The sequence below is a fragment of the Salmo salar genome, chromosome 22, assembly GCF_965601325.2.
Source record: "Salmo salar chromosome 22, fSalSal1, whole genome shotgun sequence".
NCBI lineage: Eukaryota > Metazoa > Chordata > Actinopteri > Salmoniformes > Salmonidae > Salmo > Salmo salar.
In genome coordinates, this window is record NC_138312.1 from 36,526,727 (window position 1) to 36,545,000 (window position 18,274).

Sequence of the window (18,274 nt, forward strand, 5' to 3'; positions counted from 1 at the left end):
ACTGTCAAACTGTCTCAGGGAAGCTCATCTGCGTGCTCGTCGTCCTCACCAGGAACTTGACCTGACTGCAGTTAGGCATCGTAACCGACTTCAGCGGGCAAATGCTCACCTTCGATGGCCACTGGCGAAGTGTGCTCTTCACAAATTAATCCTGGTTTCATATGTACTGGGCACATGGCAGACAGCGTGTACGGCACGTGTGGGTGAACATTTTGGTGGTGTCAACATTATGAACAGAGTGCCCCATGGTGGGGTTATGGTATGGGCAGGCATAAACTACACACAATGAACACAATTGCATTTTGTCAATGGCAATTTCAATGCACAGAGCTACCGTGACGAGATCCAGAGGCCCATTGTCATGCCATTCAGCCGCCGCCATCACGTTTCAGGATAATGCACAGCCCCATGTCTCAAGGACCTGCACACAATTTCTGGAAGCTGAACATTTCCCAGTTCTTCCATGGCCTGCATATTACCAGACATGTCACCCATTGAGCATGTTTGGGGTGCTCTTCATCGACAGCATGTTCCAGTTCCCGCCAATATCCAGAAACTTCGCACAGCCATTGAAGAGGAGTGGGACAACATTCTACAGCCTGATCAACTCTATGCGAAGGAGAATGGTGGTCACACCAGATATGGACTGGTTTTCTGATCCACACCCCTTACCTTTTTTTCAACGGTATCTATGACCAACAGATGCATATCTGTATTCCCAGTCATGTGAAATCCATGGATTAGGGCCTAATGAATTTATTTCAATTTGACTGATTTCCTTATGAATTGTTACATTTAGATACAAATATGGAAATAAATAGCCAAGCATCAGCACAAGCTGAATAATACAATTTGTAATATTTTATTGGAAGATTAGAATGTTAACAGTAGGGCTTGTTGACATGTACAGTAGGAATTTTTGAAAGTTGTTTTTGGATGATATAATCCTACATATTTGAAAGTAGCAAATATCTCATGTATCATGTTTAGCCCACTCACAGTACACCAGTGGATTATTCTCAGCCATTATAATCCCATTATTCTTCAGATAATTAAATGGAACTCAGATATTAAATGCCTACTTGAGTTAGGATAGCTTCTACACTGAGAAAATACAGACAACATACTTGTGGGAACAAATTATTTTATTTCTTATGCAAACTGCAACGCATTAATCATATTTACCCAAAGGAGGAAAAAAGTCTAATGATACCCGTGGCAGTTAATTCACACAGTTCCTTATGTTAGCCATGTTGCAAGTCAAATATCACTTTCAACCTACAAGGGCGCTCTATAGGTTCTATAGTATAGACCCATTTCTAAGCACAAACATAGCTCAGACAAACTGAACTCAAATTAACAATTCAGTTATTGCTCAGATAAATAATATTAGCTCTACAAGAGAAGAAAAAAGGTTCACATTGTTGTTCAGATGCATGTACAAAAACTGGGTTCCAAAAATGTTGTCCAATTGACTTCTTCTGGTTGAAAAATCCCTGCGTTGTCTTGTTACACATGCAAGTAAAGTCAGTCAAGTGAAAATGTCCTGTTTCCTCCACTTCATTCTGCTTCGTAAACAGTTGGAATCTCGCGCAGTACAATCTGCATCATGTTGTTGATGATTGGAAAGATGAAGTTGATTGGCTGTATAAAGCCAGCCACTATAACAAAACAGCAATGGAAGAGTCTCAATAGCTCTGAAAAGCAGTTTGGGCTGGGAAGGAGGAGGAAGGAGCACTGTTGTCACCAAGAAGAGCTAGATCAGGAAGGTCAATGAGGTGGTGGTGCCAGAGCATAGCTGAGAATGGGGAAGGGAAATAACTGGGTGGTTATACACCCAGAGCTGTGACTAAACTAAAACGGATGACCCTTTAAAACTGGTCTTCACTCCCTGGTGTGGTCTGGCTGTGTGCAGCTGATACAGATGTAGTCCTCTTTCTCTGCCTGCTCTGCAGACACTCCCACACAGATCTGGTGGAACCACTGCTGGCAGCTGCCATCACACTGGACCCAATTCACCTGAGAAAAACAGAGGGAAATATAATGCACAACGCAGCATCATATGATGCAAAATACATCATACCGGCTGTATATCTGTATTTTGAAAGTTATACATCTTGAAAACATCATTGCTTACATGTAAAACAGTTTGGGACTATATCAACAATGGACTAATGAAACAAATACCAAAATATAGTTTTGGGTGGAATCTTCCTTTAAATACAAATCATACTATTTTCAATATACTACAATAAGTTTATTAGTGTAATTGCTAAAACAATGTGATGTGTGGGAAAACACAACATAATGCAGTGGAGGGGGGGTTTAATGCTAACCTGTTTCCCCTCTGGCTCTCTGCACCACTGTGCAGCGCACAGGGTGAAGTCTTCATCAGAGTCCGACAGGGAGAGGTCAGAGTGAGTGGCGGTGGGTGAACAGGTCCCCTTGGCCTCCTGGCTCCTCTCCTTGTTCATCTTGGGCTTCTTCTTGCGGGGCTTCTTGGCTTTGTCCTTGCGCTCAGAGCCCTCCTCCATGCACCGCTTGGTCCGCTTGCCGTTCACAGCCTCCTTCTTGAGACAGGCTACGCCGTTCTGGTAAAAACAGTAAACACGCATTTAAGTCACACACATGAATGTAATTTTGTTTGAATGTAATGTTTTTGTATGTATGAATGTAATTTTGTTTGAATGTAATGTTTTTGTATGTATGAATGTAATTTTGTTTGAATGTAATGTTTTTGTATGTATGAATGTAATTTTGTTTGAATGTAAATGTTTTGTAACTTTGTCTTTTAAATCATTAGATGTTTGTTTTACCATCGTGGACCACTTTGGAAGTAAGTGTTTTAATTCATGCTTTTAAGTGGCATCTTCTGGGATCCAGCGCAGATCTTACATTATTGTTCACCCAAATAAATTCATTCAAAATAATTTAAAAAAAAAGGTCAACATGATGAACAAATGTTCAGAAAAGTCTCAAATATGTCAAAACAACCCTTTAACCAAGTGGTTGACCTGCTATCTGAGCTGTGCCACACAGTAGTAGACTAGTATGTTACCTGGATGTGAGGGGGGCTCCCTCCCTGAGGGTTGTGCTGGTGTTGGTCCTGCTCTGTGCTGTGCTGGGGAGAGGGGCTGTCTGTGAGGTTGTGGGAGTCCAGTCTGCTGAGGGACATGTACAGCTGCTGGGTCTCAGGCAGAGTCACCTGCAGCAGGAAGCCCTCCACCATCAGCTCCTCCAGCTCAGGGCTCAGTCCTGAAACACACACCAATAACACAGTTCAACACAGCCCTTAAAAGGAATAGTTCATTTTTTCCCTAATGTGTAATACATTTTATATGTGTTAGACATTGATTGTTATATTAGATGTTGCTAGCCTGACACGGACCCTGTAGAGGAATGCACTGGTGATCCATGTAAAATGATGCGCTGTATGTTTCCCGAGATGGAGCCGAGATGGGACTGGATGAGCCCCAGCGCTGATGTGATGTCATCAGAGACACCCCCAGCAGCCCCTCTGCGGAGGCCTGCTGCATGCGGTGCTGCCAGCGGACTGTCCTCTCGATGAGGAAGCGTAGGGCATCTCCCTCAGGCAGCCGCACCCTGATGCGCTGCAGGGAGGCCAGCAGGGGAAGCACCCGGTCCAGAGGTGGCTTTTCAGAGCGCCGGCAATGGGGACACAGCCAGGCATGGTTGGGTTGGGGGTCCTGGTTGGAGCCTGAGACACAGCTGCGGTGAAAGGTGTCACTGCAGAGCTCGCACTGCAGCATGGCGCCCAACGGGGCATTGTGGCACACGCACACCCTCAACGCCCCGCAGTCGCCCGCTTGGAGGAGCTTGGACTCATTGGAGGCCCTGAGAGCCAGCAGACTCTCCATCTCCTTCTGACGTACCTCGGCTAGAGTGGCCATCTACAGGAAGGGGAACCAGCACAGGTTGGCATGACAAAATGCAATACTTACTACATCAACATACATGTAACCAAACAGTAACCTACACAGTTATAGTATATGGAATTACAATACTGTATCAAACCATACATTTAATGATATGCACCTTTATATCATGGGTGCTCATATCAATGTGAAGGCTTCACTGATTGCAATAGTTGGGTGTTGTGGGTATCTTTAGAATATGTTGGAAGTTAAATCAGTAAGTTCAATGGTCTGCTTTTGGTTAAAAAAAACATGTCCAGACAGACTGAGTAAGAGCAGCACGTACAGCAGAGGCGGAGTCCTTGCTCTCTAAGAGGGCATTCTCCACATCACTCAGGCAGTCCAGCCAAGTTCCACTTCTCTTGTTGCACTGGGCCACATCCTTTGCCCTTTTAGACTTTGACTTCTGAGACCCCGTCCCAGCCTCACACCGGGGGCACAGCACCTAAAACACACAAAGGAGACAATGAGCCAAATCCCCCAAAAACTCAGGATAAGATGAACAACATCATCGGCACTGAAATAAACCAAATCCATGAAATAATGCATTAAGCAAGAGGTATGGCAGGTTTAACTTGAAACTAATCTACGGCAATACTAGGCTTGCCTCTCAAACAACCATTTGGCAACTTAGTGCAAAACATTTAGCCCGTAGCGACGTTTTAACCAAAGATTCATTCGCATCCTGCACAGATTACAGTATCATCACAGCACCCATAGGAGTCTGGTCAAAAGTGGTGCACTATAAAGGGAATAGGGTGCCATTTGGGGCAGACTGACTATTTAGTGAAACAACCCCTAAGGCGTCCGATTATGTGTTTTGGCATTAGATTGTTGTAGGTAGTTTACCTCCAGCAGGGAGTAAGGGGAATTCTTCATTAGAAAGGTTTTGGCGGCGCTCTCCTTCCAGGCCTGCACGTCAGAGACCAGGGCCTCCAGTCGAGCCAGAGGGTCCAGCCAGACAGAGATGGTCTTGGCCCGGGACACCAGGTCAGTCAGGGTATCCAGCACAGGGATACGGCCTCCCAGCTACACACAAACACACACTTAAGCAGTCTGGCTTATTTTTCCCCTTACCCAACTTTTATTTTTATTTATTTTCAGTCTGGCATACCAGAAGCAGTTATTTAAAAAGATACCAATATAGGACAGGTCTATATTCAGAGATGTCCCAATGTTAGGATATATTATCTTCCTGGTGCACTACATTTGACCAGGGCCCTGTTCAAAAGTAGTGCACTACATAGGGAATAGGGTGCCACTTGGGACACACAATAAGAGCCTCCTACCTGCAGGGTGTCTGCTTCCTGAAGCCAGTCTTTAGCCTGGTCCACCGTGTCCTTCAGCAGCAGACAGTTGGGCAGATAAGCAGGGATACTAGCCACCTCCTGCAGAGCTGCCTCAAGAGTTTCCACACAGTGACAGGGCCTGGACAAAATACAAGCTAGGCTTAAAAAAACAAGTAGACTCAATACTGTCAACACCTTTCACAACATCCCACAGTTCATATGGCTCTAGTGGTCACTTCAAATCAAATTTTATTGGTCACACACATGGTTAACAGATGTTATTGCGAGTGTAGCGAAGTGCTTATGCTTCTAGATCCGACAGTGTAGTAATATCTAACAGTTAATATCTAACAACTCCTAATACACACAATCTAGTAAAGGAATGAGAATATATAAATATATGGATGAGCAGTGACAGAGCAGCTAAGATCCAATATATAGTAAGAATAGATAGTGAAGGTATATACATATGAGATCCGTAATGCGAGATATGTAAACATTTTATTAAAGTGACTAGTGTTCCATTTATTAAAGTGGCATATGATATCAAGTCTGAAGATAGGCAGCCGCCTCTCTGTGCTCGTGGTGGCTGTTTAACAATCTGACTTTAGCACTATGAGGAGTTACAGTTCAGCCTGTCTGAAGAGAACGAACCAAACCAATAGAATAAACCACCTCTGATGCAATGTTGCTTATGGCCAGTGGAATTAGTGTTCTGTACATAACTTCCCCATTTCAAAAAGTTCAGAGTTGTTAAATAAGACCTTATAGTCCAAGATGTCTCAATACAGGCGACCGCCACAGTTTACCCTAATAGCAATGGGACCCAGCTCTGCGACTAGAGCCTGTGTGTAAACTGTTCTGTGAGCCAGCTGAGCAGAGCATTGTCCCAACCCAATGATACAGTTAATCCATCAGTGAGCAGCTTTCAACTCCAAATGCAAACCTTGCACTTTTCACTCTCTGCTGGCTGAACTTCTAAGCAGCTTTTCGCAAGGTAGGTGTCAGTGCTCTATATTTACTATTAACTATGTCAGTGCGCTTTATTTTGTTTTACATATCTCATTCTATTTTAAACATCTTGTTTTGTGCATCTCGTAACCATTTCCCAATGAAAATATTATGTCTATGGCTTTACTATTAAAGTTTTTGTATTACTCAAGTTAGGAAAGGAGTTGACCTGAGACATGGCTGTAGACCACTACTACAGCTAGGATGAAAGGTGACAACTATTGAACCAAGAGATTTTCCTGTACATCGTTTCATGTAGGATAGAACCAGTCAACTTGCATATTCAACTACAGTACTGTCTTAGGCGCTCTCCTCCTCCCTTCTCTCACCTGGTCTCCATGAGGCTGAGCGCCCGCTCCTCCCAGTGCTCAGACATGGTAAGCAGCTCCTGCAGGCGCGCCATAGCTCTCTCCACCAAGGCATGCGAGGCCAGACCCACCCCCTGGTCTATCAGCCTCCGCATGGTGTCCAGACAGAGGCTGTGGGGCTGGCTGCTGGCCCCCTGAACCACCTCCAGCCAGCGTGCCTGCTCCAGCCTCTCCCTGAGCAGGCTTAGCTGGGGCAGCTCCACATCCAGGCTCAGGCTCACGTCCAGCAGGCTCTGCAGCTCCGCTGGCCTGGGGGCCACGTCACTGAGGAGCCGCTCGCTGCGCTGCTGGAAGTCATCCACGCGGGTAAGCAGGTCCTGGGGGAAATACAAGCAAGTAGAAGGGTCAATCAATGAACACTGTTGTTTTTGTTCAGTGTTATCATGGTCCTGAAAGATCACTGTGGCTGTACGTTGGCTTTCGCCACAGACTCCCAGCCTAGTGCATCATCAACTAATCAAGAATGTGCTGAGCGGAGTCAGGTGTGATAGCGAAGAGAGGAACAAAGGAATTGTCACTCTGATGGTAGTGGATATATTCTGGCCCTATAGTTGTACCTTGAGTAAGGGGGCCTGGCGGATGCTGCAGGGCAGCTTGTGCAGCTGCCTGACAAACGACCTGAGCTCCTCCACCGTCAACAGGTTCTGGCTCTGGGACTTCCCTCCACCTGAACGATACCTGACAACAACACACTAAAGATCAGAGACACAGCTAACCTACAGAGCACAAAAGCTGAAATTATTTTCACTAGGGCACATTATTGCTTTGCGCATTAGTTAGGACCATTTGGCTAACCATGTGGCTAGCAATACGAAAATTAGAAGTGGTAAAGGATTTCAACATTAGAAAGCATCCAGCAGGTATAGCTCACTGGTCATCCCCAAAGCCAACACCTACTTCGGCCGCCTTTCCTTCCAGTTCTCTGCTGCCAATGACTGGAACGAATTGCAAAAATCACTGAAGCTGGAGACTTATTTCTCCCTCTCTATCTATAAGCATCAGCTGTCAGAACAGCTTACCAATTGCTGCAGCTGTACACAGCCTATCTGTAAATAGCCCGTACAACTACCTACCTCATCCCCATATTGTTTTCATTTACTTTTTTTTGCTCTTTTACACACCAGTATTTCTACTTGCACATCTGCACATTATCACTCGTGTTAATTTGCTAAATTGTAATTACTTTGCTACTATGGCCTATTTATTGCCTTACCTCTTTACTCCATTTGCACACACTGTATATAGATTGTTCTATTGTGTTATTGACTGTACATTTCTTTACTCCATGTGTAACTCTGTGTTGTTGTTTGTGTCGCACTGCTTTGCTTTATCTTGGCCAGGTCACAGTTGTAAATGAGAACTTGTTCTCAACTGGCTTACCTGGTTAAATAAAGGTGAATTATTTTTTTATTTTTTTAATAATAGAAATTGTGTGTGTGTAGCCCACCTGGTCTGCCTTTTCCCATTGAGCAGTTGCTGGGCCACCACGGCACACTTCTCAGCATCCAGGGTAACAGCGCAGAGCTGCCGTAGGAGGTCACTCTGAGGGAACTGCTTCACCGCCGCATCCTCCACCAGTGATCGCAGCATCTCCAAGCCTGAACACAAACAGACAAACTGTGCTTCAGAACACTGCTTTAGACAGTCATCAATGCATCCAAAGAATCATGGTAAATGATCAAGTGAACTGTATTATTAGCAAAGGGTAGAGAATAATATATTCTGGTATTATGTGTTTCATTAGACAATGGCAACATATCTGGGTGAAGAGAAGTAAAAAACATTCCATAACACATTTGAGAACATCCTGTCCACTTGGGGTTATGCAAATAAGCAACACTAATTTTGTGTTTTGTTATGACCAATTCCAATTCCATAGACACCTGAACCCAAAGAGGTATCCTACTTAGGGTTAGTACTTACTGCTTTTCTTGTCTTGTTTGGCCTCCAGTATGTTAGTGACATGGGAGACCCAGCCTGTGTAGGACTCGGCACGCAGAGTGACTGCTTCCATCATGGGGTAGAGCTCAGCCATGGTAAACCTGAAGCTGTAGACACACAACCAGGTAAACACAGGTCTATAATGTTTCTGAAGACTGGAATCTTGGCTGAGTAACAGCTGTCACAACTGTTTATTTTCTGGTCAGGTGACACGTGTTTGTTTTTCATCAGAAGGTTCTAGAAGGCCTTTAGACATTTCAATGTGGCTCACTCTGAAATCGACCCTTTAAGTTGATAGATGTTCTTAAAGGGGCATTTCACTTACACTGCAAAACAAGTGTTATAATTTGTGCATTGGATCTGTAAAACTAATGGCAATATTAACATGAGCTTCTGTTGATTGCCCGTTTCTGTCAAATGTGGGATGAATGTAAACATTTTAATGTGGGTATTTAGCACCAACTTAGCTGTTGATAGACCTACTTGAGTGTGAGGTTGTTGGGGGGGCAGGAGCAGAGGTCTTGGGCGTGGTGCAGACACACCAGCTGGCCAGGGTTACAGGGACAGGTGAGGGCAGACAGGTAGCAGGTGGTCCTGCACCTGGAACACTGGCGCTCCTCGTCTGGAAGCAGGTCGTACTCCACCTGCTGGGACTGCTGCACGCCCTGGGGACACAGACAGATGAGTCGTGTCATAAACACACACCCACAGATTAGTGTCACAGAGATCACACAGACCCACACCAGTAGTGTCATACTAGGAGGAGAAACATGGATGACTCAGGGACAGACACTATTGGAGCAAAGTTTACTGTGGCCATTTGCTTCTCTAATGATGTTATCCAATTACAACTTAGATGCTTTGAATGGCATGGGGCACAGTATTGGTCAATTTGAAACCAGAAGGAAAAAAACATTGATATTCAAAAATCAAATGAAAGTGTGCCAGCATAAGAGGCCTCTCACCATCTTGCTGACTTTGTCCCTCAGCTTGTCCTCCTCCTGGAGCATGACGGTCATGTCCCTCTGCACGGCCGAGGCCAGGGCCACGTCCATGGTGTCTGCCTTGGACGCCATCTTGCAGACCATCTCGTCGTGGGAGAAGACACAGTACCTGTCCAGCTGTCGGTAGTGGTCCACACACATGCGGCCCATGGGCATCTGAAATGACAGAGCAGGAGGCTTTGGGTTGAAACTGTACTATCCATTTAACACTATCGAGCTGAGCTGTATACAGTGCTGGTTACATCAGTAATACCCTAACTTGATCCAAAGAGCTACAAGGTATACAGCCTCTTGTTCAAGCCCAGCATTAACACACCTGACTGAGCAAATGTATAGTTCATCCAGACCATGATAAGCCTGTACATCATGTAGCTCTCCAGGACCAGGTGTAATGACCACTGCTCAATAGAAACAGCTTCCAGTTATTAGCTTATGTATGCTATTGATGAGGGACTTCAAGTCATCATACCCAGTCCATGGTGCAGAAGTTGACAGCCTCAGCAAAGTTGAAGCCCTGGTTAAATCCGCTGTGGTAGGCTCTAGGGAAAGTGATGACAAACTCGCCAGCGCACTGATTGGTGCGATAGATCTAGAGAAGAGTGGGTATGAAGTCACGGTAAAAATATACTCACGGCGTGTGTGTGTGTGTGTGTGTGTGTGTGTGGTACTTACGGGGACACCGTGGTTCATGAGTGTGTTGGGGTTCATGATGGTGACCAGCTGGTGCAGGAGGTCAGGCTGAGACTCGAACAGCTCGGGGGCCAGTTTCTTCATCACCCCCTCCAGCTTCTCCGCAGCATACCCCGGAACGCCGTACCACGTCTTGGGCTCTCCCCTGAGGACATATGCCAGTTTGTCATAAACACTGACTGTTGTCACTCCTTGACCCAGAAAATATAAAAAAAACTAAAAACGGCCTATATCGAATCTCCCATTCCTCTCAAAAACTTTTGAAAAAGCTGTTGCGCAACAACTCACTGCCTTCCTGAAGACAAACAATGTATACGAAACGCTTCAGTCTGGTTTTAGACCCCATCATAGCACAGACTGCACTTGTGAAGGTGGTAAATGACCTTTTAATGGCGTCAGACCGAGGCTCTGCATCTGTCCTCGTGCTCCTAGACCTTAGTGCTGCTTTTGATACCATCAATCACCACATTCTTTTGGAGATTGGAAACCCAAATTGGTCTACACGGACAAGTTCTTGCCTGGTTTAGATCTTATCTGTCGGAAAGATATCAGTTTGTCTCTGTAGATTGTTTGTCCTTTGACAAATCAATTGTAAATTTCGGTGTTCCTCAAGGTTCCGTTTTAGGACCACTATTGTTTTCAATATACATTTTACCTCTTGGTGATGTCATTCGGAAACATAATGTTCACTTTCACGGCTATGCAGATGAGACACAGCTGTACATGTCGATGAAACACGGTGAAGCCCCAAAATTGCCTTCGCTGGAAGCCTGCGTTTCAGACATAAGGAAGTGGATGTCTGCAAATGTTCTACTTTTAAACTCGGACAAAACAGAGATGATTGTTCTAGGTCCCAAAAAACAAAGAGATCTTCTGTTGAATCTGACAATTAATCTTGATGGTTGTACAGTCGTCTCAAATAAAACTGTGAAGGACCTCGGCATTTCTTGACCCTGATCTCCCCTTGTGACGAACATATTAAGACTGTTTCAAGGACAGCTTTTTTCCATATACGTAACATTGCAAAAATCTGAAACTTTGTCCAAAAATTACGCAGAAAAATTAATCCATGCTTCTGTCACTTCTAGGTCAGACTACTGCAACGCTCTACTTTTCAGCTACCAGGATAAAACACTAAATAAACTTCAGTTAGTGATAAACACGGCTGCTAGAATCTTGACTAGAACCAAAAAATGTGATCATATTACTCCAGTGCTAGCCTCTCTACACTAGCTTCCTGTTAAGGCAGGGGGTGATTTCAAGGTTTTACTGCTAACCTACAATGCATTACATGGGCTTGCTCCTACCCATCTTTCCGATTTGGTCCTGCCATACATACCTACACGTACGCTACGGTCACAAGACGCAGGCCTCCTAACTGTCCCTAGAATTTTTAAGCAAACAGCTGGAGGCAGGGCTTTCTCCTATAGAGCTCCATTTTTATGGAATGGTCTGCCTACCCATGTGAGACACGCAGACTCGGTCTCAACTTTTAAGTCCTTATTGAAGACTCATCTCTTCAGTGATGATTGAGTGTAGTCTGGCTCCTATGATTGAGTGTAGTCTGGCCCAGAAGTGTGAAGGTGCATGGAAAGGCACTGGAGCAACGAACCGCCTTGCTGTCTCTGCCTGGCCAGTTCCCCTCTCTCCACTGGGATTCTCTGCCTCTAACCCTATTACAGGGGCTGAGTCACTGGCTTACTGGTGCTCTTCTATGCCGTCCCTAGGAGGGGTGCGTCACTTGAGTGGGTTGAGTCACTGACGTGATTTTCCTGTCTGGGTTGGCGTCCCCCCTTGGGTTGTGCCGTGGCAGAGATCTTTGTGGGCTATCCTCGGCCTCGTCTCAGGATGGTAAGTTGGTGGTTGAAGATATCCCTCTAGTGGTGTGGGGGCTGTGCTTTGGCAAAGTGGGTGGGGTTATATCCTGCCCGTTTGGCCCTGTCCGGGGGTATTGTCGGACGGGGCCACAGTGTCTCCCGACCCCTCCTGTCTCAGCCTCCAGTAGTTTGTGTCAGGGGGCTAGGGTCAGTCTGTTATATCTGGAGTATTTCTCCTATCTTATCCAGTGTCCTGTGTGAATTTAAGTTCTCTCTCAGGACCTGAGCCCTAGGACCATGCCTCAGGACTACTTGGCCTGATGCCTCCTTGCTGTCCCCAGTCCACCTGGCCGTGCTGCTGCTCCAGTTTCAACTGTTCTGCCTGCGGCTATGGAACCCTGACCTGTTCACGGGACGTGCTACCTGTCCCAGACCTGCTGTTTTCAACTCTCTAGAGACTGCAGGAGCGGTAGAGATACTCTGAATGATCGGCTATGAAAAGCCAACTGACATTTACTTCTGAGGTGCTGACCTGTTACACCCTCGACAACCACTGTGATTATTATTATTATTTGACCCTGCTGGTCATCTATGAACATTTGAACATCTTGGCCATGTTCTGTTATAATCTCCACCCGGCACAGCCAGAAGAGGACTGGCCACCCCTCATAGCCTGGTTCCTCTCTAGGTTTCTTCCTAGGTTCTGGCCTTTCTAGGGAGTTCTTCCTAGCCACCGTGCTTCTACACCTGCATTGCTTGCTGTTTGGGGTTTTATGCTGGGTTTCTGTACAGCACTGAGATATCAGCTGATGTAAGAAGGGCTTCATAAATAAATTTGATTTGATCACTCTGAAGATTGAAGTGTATTCTTGTGTTTAATACCATGTCAACCAATAAACTAACTCCAATACTAAGCAAGCAATTGGGTTTGACAAGATTCCTCAAAATGAAAGAAGCGGAGGCCATTTGCTTCGACCTATACAGGGCATTATACCATGGGGCCAGGAGATTTTTCTGGTCCAGTTACAAGGTCAGGTAAAACTCCAGTCCCATACTAGTGGCCTGTGGGGCAGCCTTTATGTACCAGTGCAGGTAGTTGATGGAGTAGCTCCAGTGGTCCTCAATGTGCCAGCAGAAGGAGGAGAAGCACATGCCCACATACAGCCAGGGTAACTTCATCCCACAGATGTCAGCCGTAACATGAGTCAGCACCGAGGAGTCTATCACGGGCATGTTGTTCAGGTTCCAGCCACTGCTTAGGTAATCCTATGGGTCAGAGACAAGTTAAGTACAAGTTAAGGCTCGACTCAACTGCGGGTGATATTGGCTAGGGCTTAATCTCCTGTAGAACTCCAATATCACCTTAAATATAAGCCACAAGTGCTACCACAGTCTCTAAGAGCATGGATGTATGGGGGTTGTGAGCTATAGAACTATTTGCGAGATTTTTTTTCCACGACAGTTCTCTTGGTCTGAAATTGTGTACTGTTGCCATGATGTTGTGGTACAGTCAACTTCAGAATCATCCCAATACCTAGCATATGTTAACTTGTAAGAGGAGAGCCTTTGTGTACCTCATCCTCAGGGGAGACTTGGAATCGTCCACCCCTGATGGGGAAGCCGCTCCCAAACTCCTTGGAGGCGATGTCTGCTCCGTACTCCACAGTGACGTCCTCCTCAATGGTGCTGACCAGTCGCCAGAACTCCTTCTCCACCAGCTCTGTGGGAACCATCTGACAAACAGAGAGAAAAACCATTACATCAAATCAAATCAACTACAGGCTGAGTTTAGATGAGCTGATATCAGGTGGGGGTTAAGTAGGCAAAATGAAACTGAGGTTCCATCTTAAAACTTGTCTAATAGGAATATTTTTCTGTTTTGTCCCTGCTGAACATAATACTGATGAGGACAGTACATCTGCTGTCAAACTCACATGAACCGGCATGTTGAAATAGTCTGACTTGAAGGAGTCAGCCATGTCCCCAAAAGTGCGTAGGGAGTAGTCCCTGCCAGCCTGCTCGAAGCCAAAGGCTACCTGGGGTTTGCCACACTCCTGTAGGGAAGACAAGGATGAGAAGCACTAATGTAGCAAATATCAACATGAAGTTACACTTGCCGAACACCAACAGGAGTAGGATTCTACTGAGAAGCTCCGGTATATAAGATAACTACAATACAGAGGTTTAGTATGCTTTTGTTTAGCTTTAATACAAGTCTACTGCTGCTTCTGTAATCAGCTTCCCCAGTGGACGGGGTGTGTGGAGTTTACAGAGTGACAGTGTAGTACGGTAATTGGGGCTGGGGGAGAGCGGGAGCATGTCTGTCACCTGAGCCAGGCACTTGGGGCATCTCCAGTCTCCTTTGGGGACATCATGGAGGGGCGGGATCAGACAGAAGGTGTGGTAGCTGTCATCACAGCCATCACACAGCAGCAGGCGGTCCTCTTCGCTCCCGCTGCCACACACCAGACACATGTACTGATCCACCTGAGACAGACACAGACAAGACAATGAGGCTTCTTATCCACTAATCAGCAAAAATGCCACCCAGGTGGGTGGATGGGATTAGTTAACTAACCATTAAAATATAAAGAACTCAATCATTTGTACTTTTGTGAGAGACCTGAATAAATGCTATCCATTAAGATTATTATCATAGTCATAATGAAGAGACAATTAGCCTTGATTAGCTCAGCATATAAACATACTTTACTCACTGCGGGGTCGTTTTTCTTACTAAACACGCTTTCTTTGTCACTTGTTATTGGATCCTCGTGCTCAGTGGGTTCCAGTTTCAACTCAACAGGTTTCACTAGCACTGAAAGACATCACATGGTTAATGCAGGCCAGGGCATACAGTATGTATTCATATCAACACAACCCTGTTCTTATATAGATTTAAAATCTAATAATTATCTAAACTTAAATTAAACCAGAGAAACATTTTCATTTGTTCATGAAAAATATGACATTATTTCACATTGCACTAGACTTTGCCAAAGGACAGTGTTTACCGAGCTGTGGCTCTGGCTTGGCCACATAGGAACCCATCCTCCGCCTGAGGTTGGGCCGGTTCTCACAGTCCTCCGCTGTCTCAGTCTTCATACAGCCTCCCTGCCAGAGAGAGGGGAGAAAAGGGAGGGCTTCATGCCATGTGGACTATGACAGGAAATGAAGGAAAAGCAACATATTTTTGTAGAGGTCACCTCTGCACGCACACACACACACACACACACACACACACACACACACACACACACACACACACACACACACACACACACACACACGCTCTTTTTGTCGATATCCAGAAACACACACAAAGCTGCGAAGCGCCGCTTGTCTGCATTGGTAAATTGTGCCACTGGACTTGTCACACATTGACTCGGATAAAGCTGTTTTATTAGGTTCCCGGGAACTATCGTGGGTTAGAATTGTGACTTATGGGGAAGCAGAGCCACTGACGGAGGTAGAACGTTTACTTATGGGGACCCTGGAAGAGGTTCACCTCAGCTTTCATGCGCTTGGCTCTGCGAGCGATGCTGCAAGTCTCCAGGGGCTGGACAGACTGGCGCTGGGGCAGGTCATGGGGGATGTAGTCCGTATCCTTGGTGTCATTGGTCAGGGTAGGCTTCTGTAGGGGAGACATGGGGGAGTGAGTGGGCATGTAGAACTTTAACACATTTTCAGATGTATCAAACATGTTGTTTGAAAATAATGAGGCAAATGACAATCATTCTGTTGAATGACAAAAGAAAGTGCTTTGCTTGCTCCTTGTCAATCCTACTACTTTTATGCTGTGACAAATTCCATTTGCCAAGAACAAACTAGGCATCTATAAACAGAGGCAGGGCCATGTGGTTGTTTAGGTGCCTAGTTGTCTAACAGTTCCTTTGGGGGTTTGATTTCCAATCATTCATTGTTGCCTTTGAACAAAATAATTGTAATTGAGTTGTTGAATACCATGGCTTGATAATAAATTCAACCTCCTAATTCAAACTTCAACTGTTGATACTTGTTTTTGTCTTGCCAGATCAACACATGGTCTCTGGTCTTTCTGTTGACACCACTCACATGACAAAGAGGAAGACAGGCAGCAACACTGAGGTGAGGTGGGGGTTGGGAACACTGACGCTCTGCTGTCTCTGCTGTATCAGGAGGACAGTGTGAGGGCAGCAGCCAGGCCAGAGACAGCTAGGCCTCTACACAGGGAGGGTGGGGCGAGAGGGAGGAGGGAGGGTGAAAGGGGAGGAGAGGGAGGGGATCAGCGGAGGTCAACGCCAGCAGGCTGAGAGAGAGGCATGCAGCACTGCAGAGAGAGGATGAGCTGCTGCTAACCACAAAGCCCAACCAGGGCCCCAAGGTACAATCAGAGAAGCTGCAAGAGACAACTGAGGCCTTCAATAAAATAAACACGGAAAGAGGAAAACAGTACTAAGTTCTACAAAAATAACCCAATGGGGAGGAGAGCTCGCTAAAAAAAATGGTTGGTTTGTTGCCAGGATTCAAGTCATGCTTTTTTAAAAGTCCCAGGCTTCATCTGGCATACAACTCATTTTGTATGCAAAACCCAGGCTCCTTCAACTCCTCGTTATACCAAGGAACAAAGCAGATCTACTGCAGTTAAGACCTACTGAATACATCATTTGACATAATCGCTGGCCAAATATCAAACTTACAGAGCAGTGTGGAAAAGAGGCCACATGAGTGCCAGTTCACTTCTGACGTGCCTTCTCTGCAGTAGGACAGTTAATGAGATTGGCTGGTATTAGCTTAATTTAGGGTGATGCTCTACATACAGAGAGAGCAGGGAGTGACGAGTCACTTCTACACTTTTAATGCAGGAAATAATAACTGCCAAATATTTGTACAGTTGACCCATTTATAAAATTGACCCTGCTTCCATCTTGGAGCAGATATTTAATGGAAAATAAATTCTCTCAACAGCTAAAACTATATATATATATATATATAAACTGCTCAAAAAAATAAAGGGAACACTTAAACAACACATCCTAGATCTGAATGAAAGAAATAATCTTATTAAATACTTTTTTCTTTACATAGTTGAATGTGCTGACAACAAAATCACACAAAAATAATCAATGGAAATCCAATTTATCAACCCATGGAGGTCTGGATTTGGAGTCACACTCAAAATTAAAGTGGAAAACCACACTACAGGCTGATCCAACTTTGATGTAATGTCCTTAAAACAAGTCAAAATGAGGCTCAGTAGTGTGTGTGGCCTCCACGTGCCTGTATGACCTCCCTACAACGCCTGGGCATGCTCCTGATGAGGTGGCGGATGGTCTCCTGAGGGATCTCCTCCCAAACCTGGACTAAAGCATCCGCCAACTCCTGGACAATCTGTGGTGCAACGTGGCGTTGGTGGATGGAGCGAGACATGATGTCCCAGATGTGCTCAATTGGATTCAGGTCTGGGGAATGGGCGGGCCAGTCCATAGCATCAATCCCTTCCTCTTGCAGGAACTGCTGACACACTCCAGCCACATGAGGTCTAGCATTGTCTCGCATTAGGAGGAACCCAGGGCCAACCGCACCAGCATATGGTCTCACAAGGGGTCTGAGGATCTCATCTCGGTACCTAATGGCAGTCAGGCTACCTCTGGCGAGCACATGGAGGGCTGTGCGGCCCCCCAAAGAAATGCCACCCCACACCATGACTGACCCACCGCCAAACCGGTCATGCTGGAGGATGTTGCAGGCAGCAGAACGTTCGCCACGGCATCTCCAGACTCTGTCACGTGCTCAGTGTGAACCTGCTTTCATCTGTGAAGAGCACAGGGCGCCAGTGGCGAATTTGCCAATCTTGGTGTTCTCTGGCAAATGCCAAACGTCCTGCACGGTGTTGGGCTGTAAGCACAACCCCCACCTGTGGACGTCGGGCCCTCATACCACCCTCATGGAGTCTGTTTCTGACCGTTTGAGCAGACACATGCACATTTGTGGCCTGCTGGAGGTCATTTTGCAGGGCTCTGGCAGTGCTTCTCCTGCTCCTCCTTGCACAAAGGCGGAGGTAGCGGTCCTGCTCCTGGGTTGTTGCCCTCCTACGGCCTCCTCCACGTCTCCTGATGTACTGGCCTGTCTCCTGGTAGCGCCTCCATGCTCTGGACACTACGCTGACAGACACAGCAAACCTTCTTGCCACAGCTCGCATTGATGTGCCATCCTGGATGAGCTGCACTACCTGAGCCA

At 45.9% G+C, this 18,274-nt stretch overlaps 1 protein-coding gene across 2 annotated transcripts in view; it reads right to left on the reverse strand.

Annotated features, from left to right (window-relative positions):
- Positions 1-846: 846 nt before the first annotated feature.
- LOC106583259 (lysine-specific demethylase 5B-B) overlaps positions 847-18,274 on the reverse strand; it is a 36,158-nt gene continuing 18,730 nt past the window's right edge. For both annotated transcript variants that reach the window (XM_014167209.3, XM_014167210.3), the window contains exons 5-26: positions 15,564-15,689; positions 15,070-15,169; positions 14,773-14,873; positions 14,384-14,542; positions 13,990-14,109; positions 13,630-13,788; positions 13,140-13,321; positions 10,221-10,383; positions 10,018-10,137; positions 9,510-9,704; positions 9,028-9,209; positions 8,527-8,651; positions 8,051-8,201; positions 7,161-7,281; positions 6,565-6,920; positions 5,225-5,363; positions 4,785-4,964; positions 4,222-4,380; positions 3,389-3,911; positions 3,059-3,255; positions 2,337-2,591; positions 847-2,019 (exon numbers count right to left, since the gene is read on the reverse strand). In XM_014167209.3, coding sequence (XP_014022684.1) covers positions 1,885-2,019; positions 2,337-2,591; positions 3,059-3,255; positions 3,389-3,911; positions 4,222-4,380; positions 4,785-4,964; positions 5,225-5,363; positions 6,565-6,920; positions 7,161-7,281; positions 8,051-8,201; positions 8,527-8,651; positions 9,028-9,209; positions 9,510-9,704; positions 10,018-10,137; positions 10,221-10,383; positions 13,140-13,321; positions 13,630-13,788; positions 13,990-14,109; positions 14,384-14,542; positions 14,773-14,873; positions 15,070-15,169; positions 15,564-15,689 — 3,948 coding nt within the window. In that variant the 3' untranslated portion in view covers positions 847-1,884. The remainder of the gene's footprint in view (positions 2,020-2,336; positions 2,592-3,058; positions 3,256-3,388; positions 3,912-4,221; positions 4,381-4,784; positions 4,965-5,224; positions 5,364-6,564; positions 6,921-7,160; positions 7,282-8,050; positions 8,202-8,526; positions 8,652-9,027; positions 9,210-9,509; positions 9,705-10,017; positions 10,138-10,220; positions 10,384-13,139; positions 13,322-13,629; positions 13,789-13,989; positions 14,110-14,383; positions 14,543-14,772; positions 14,874-15,069; positions 15,170-15,563; positions 15,690-18,274) is intronic.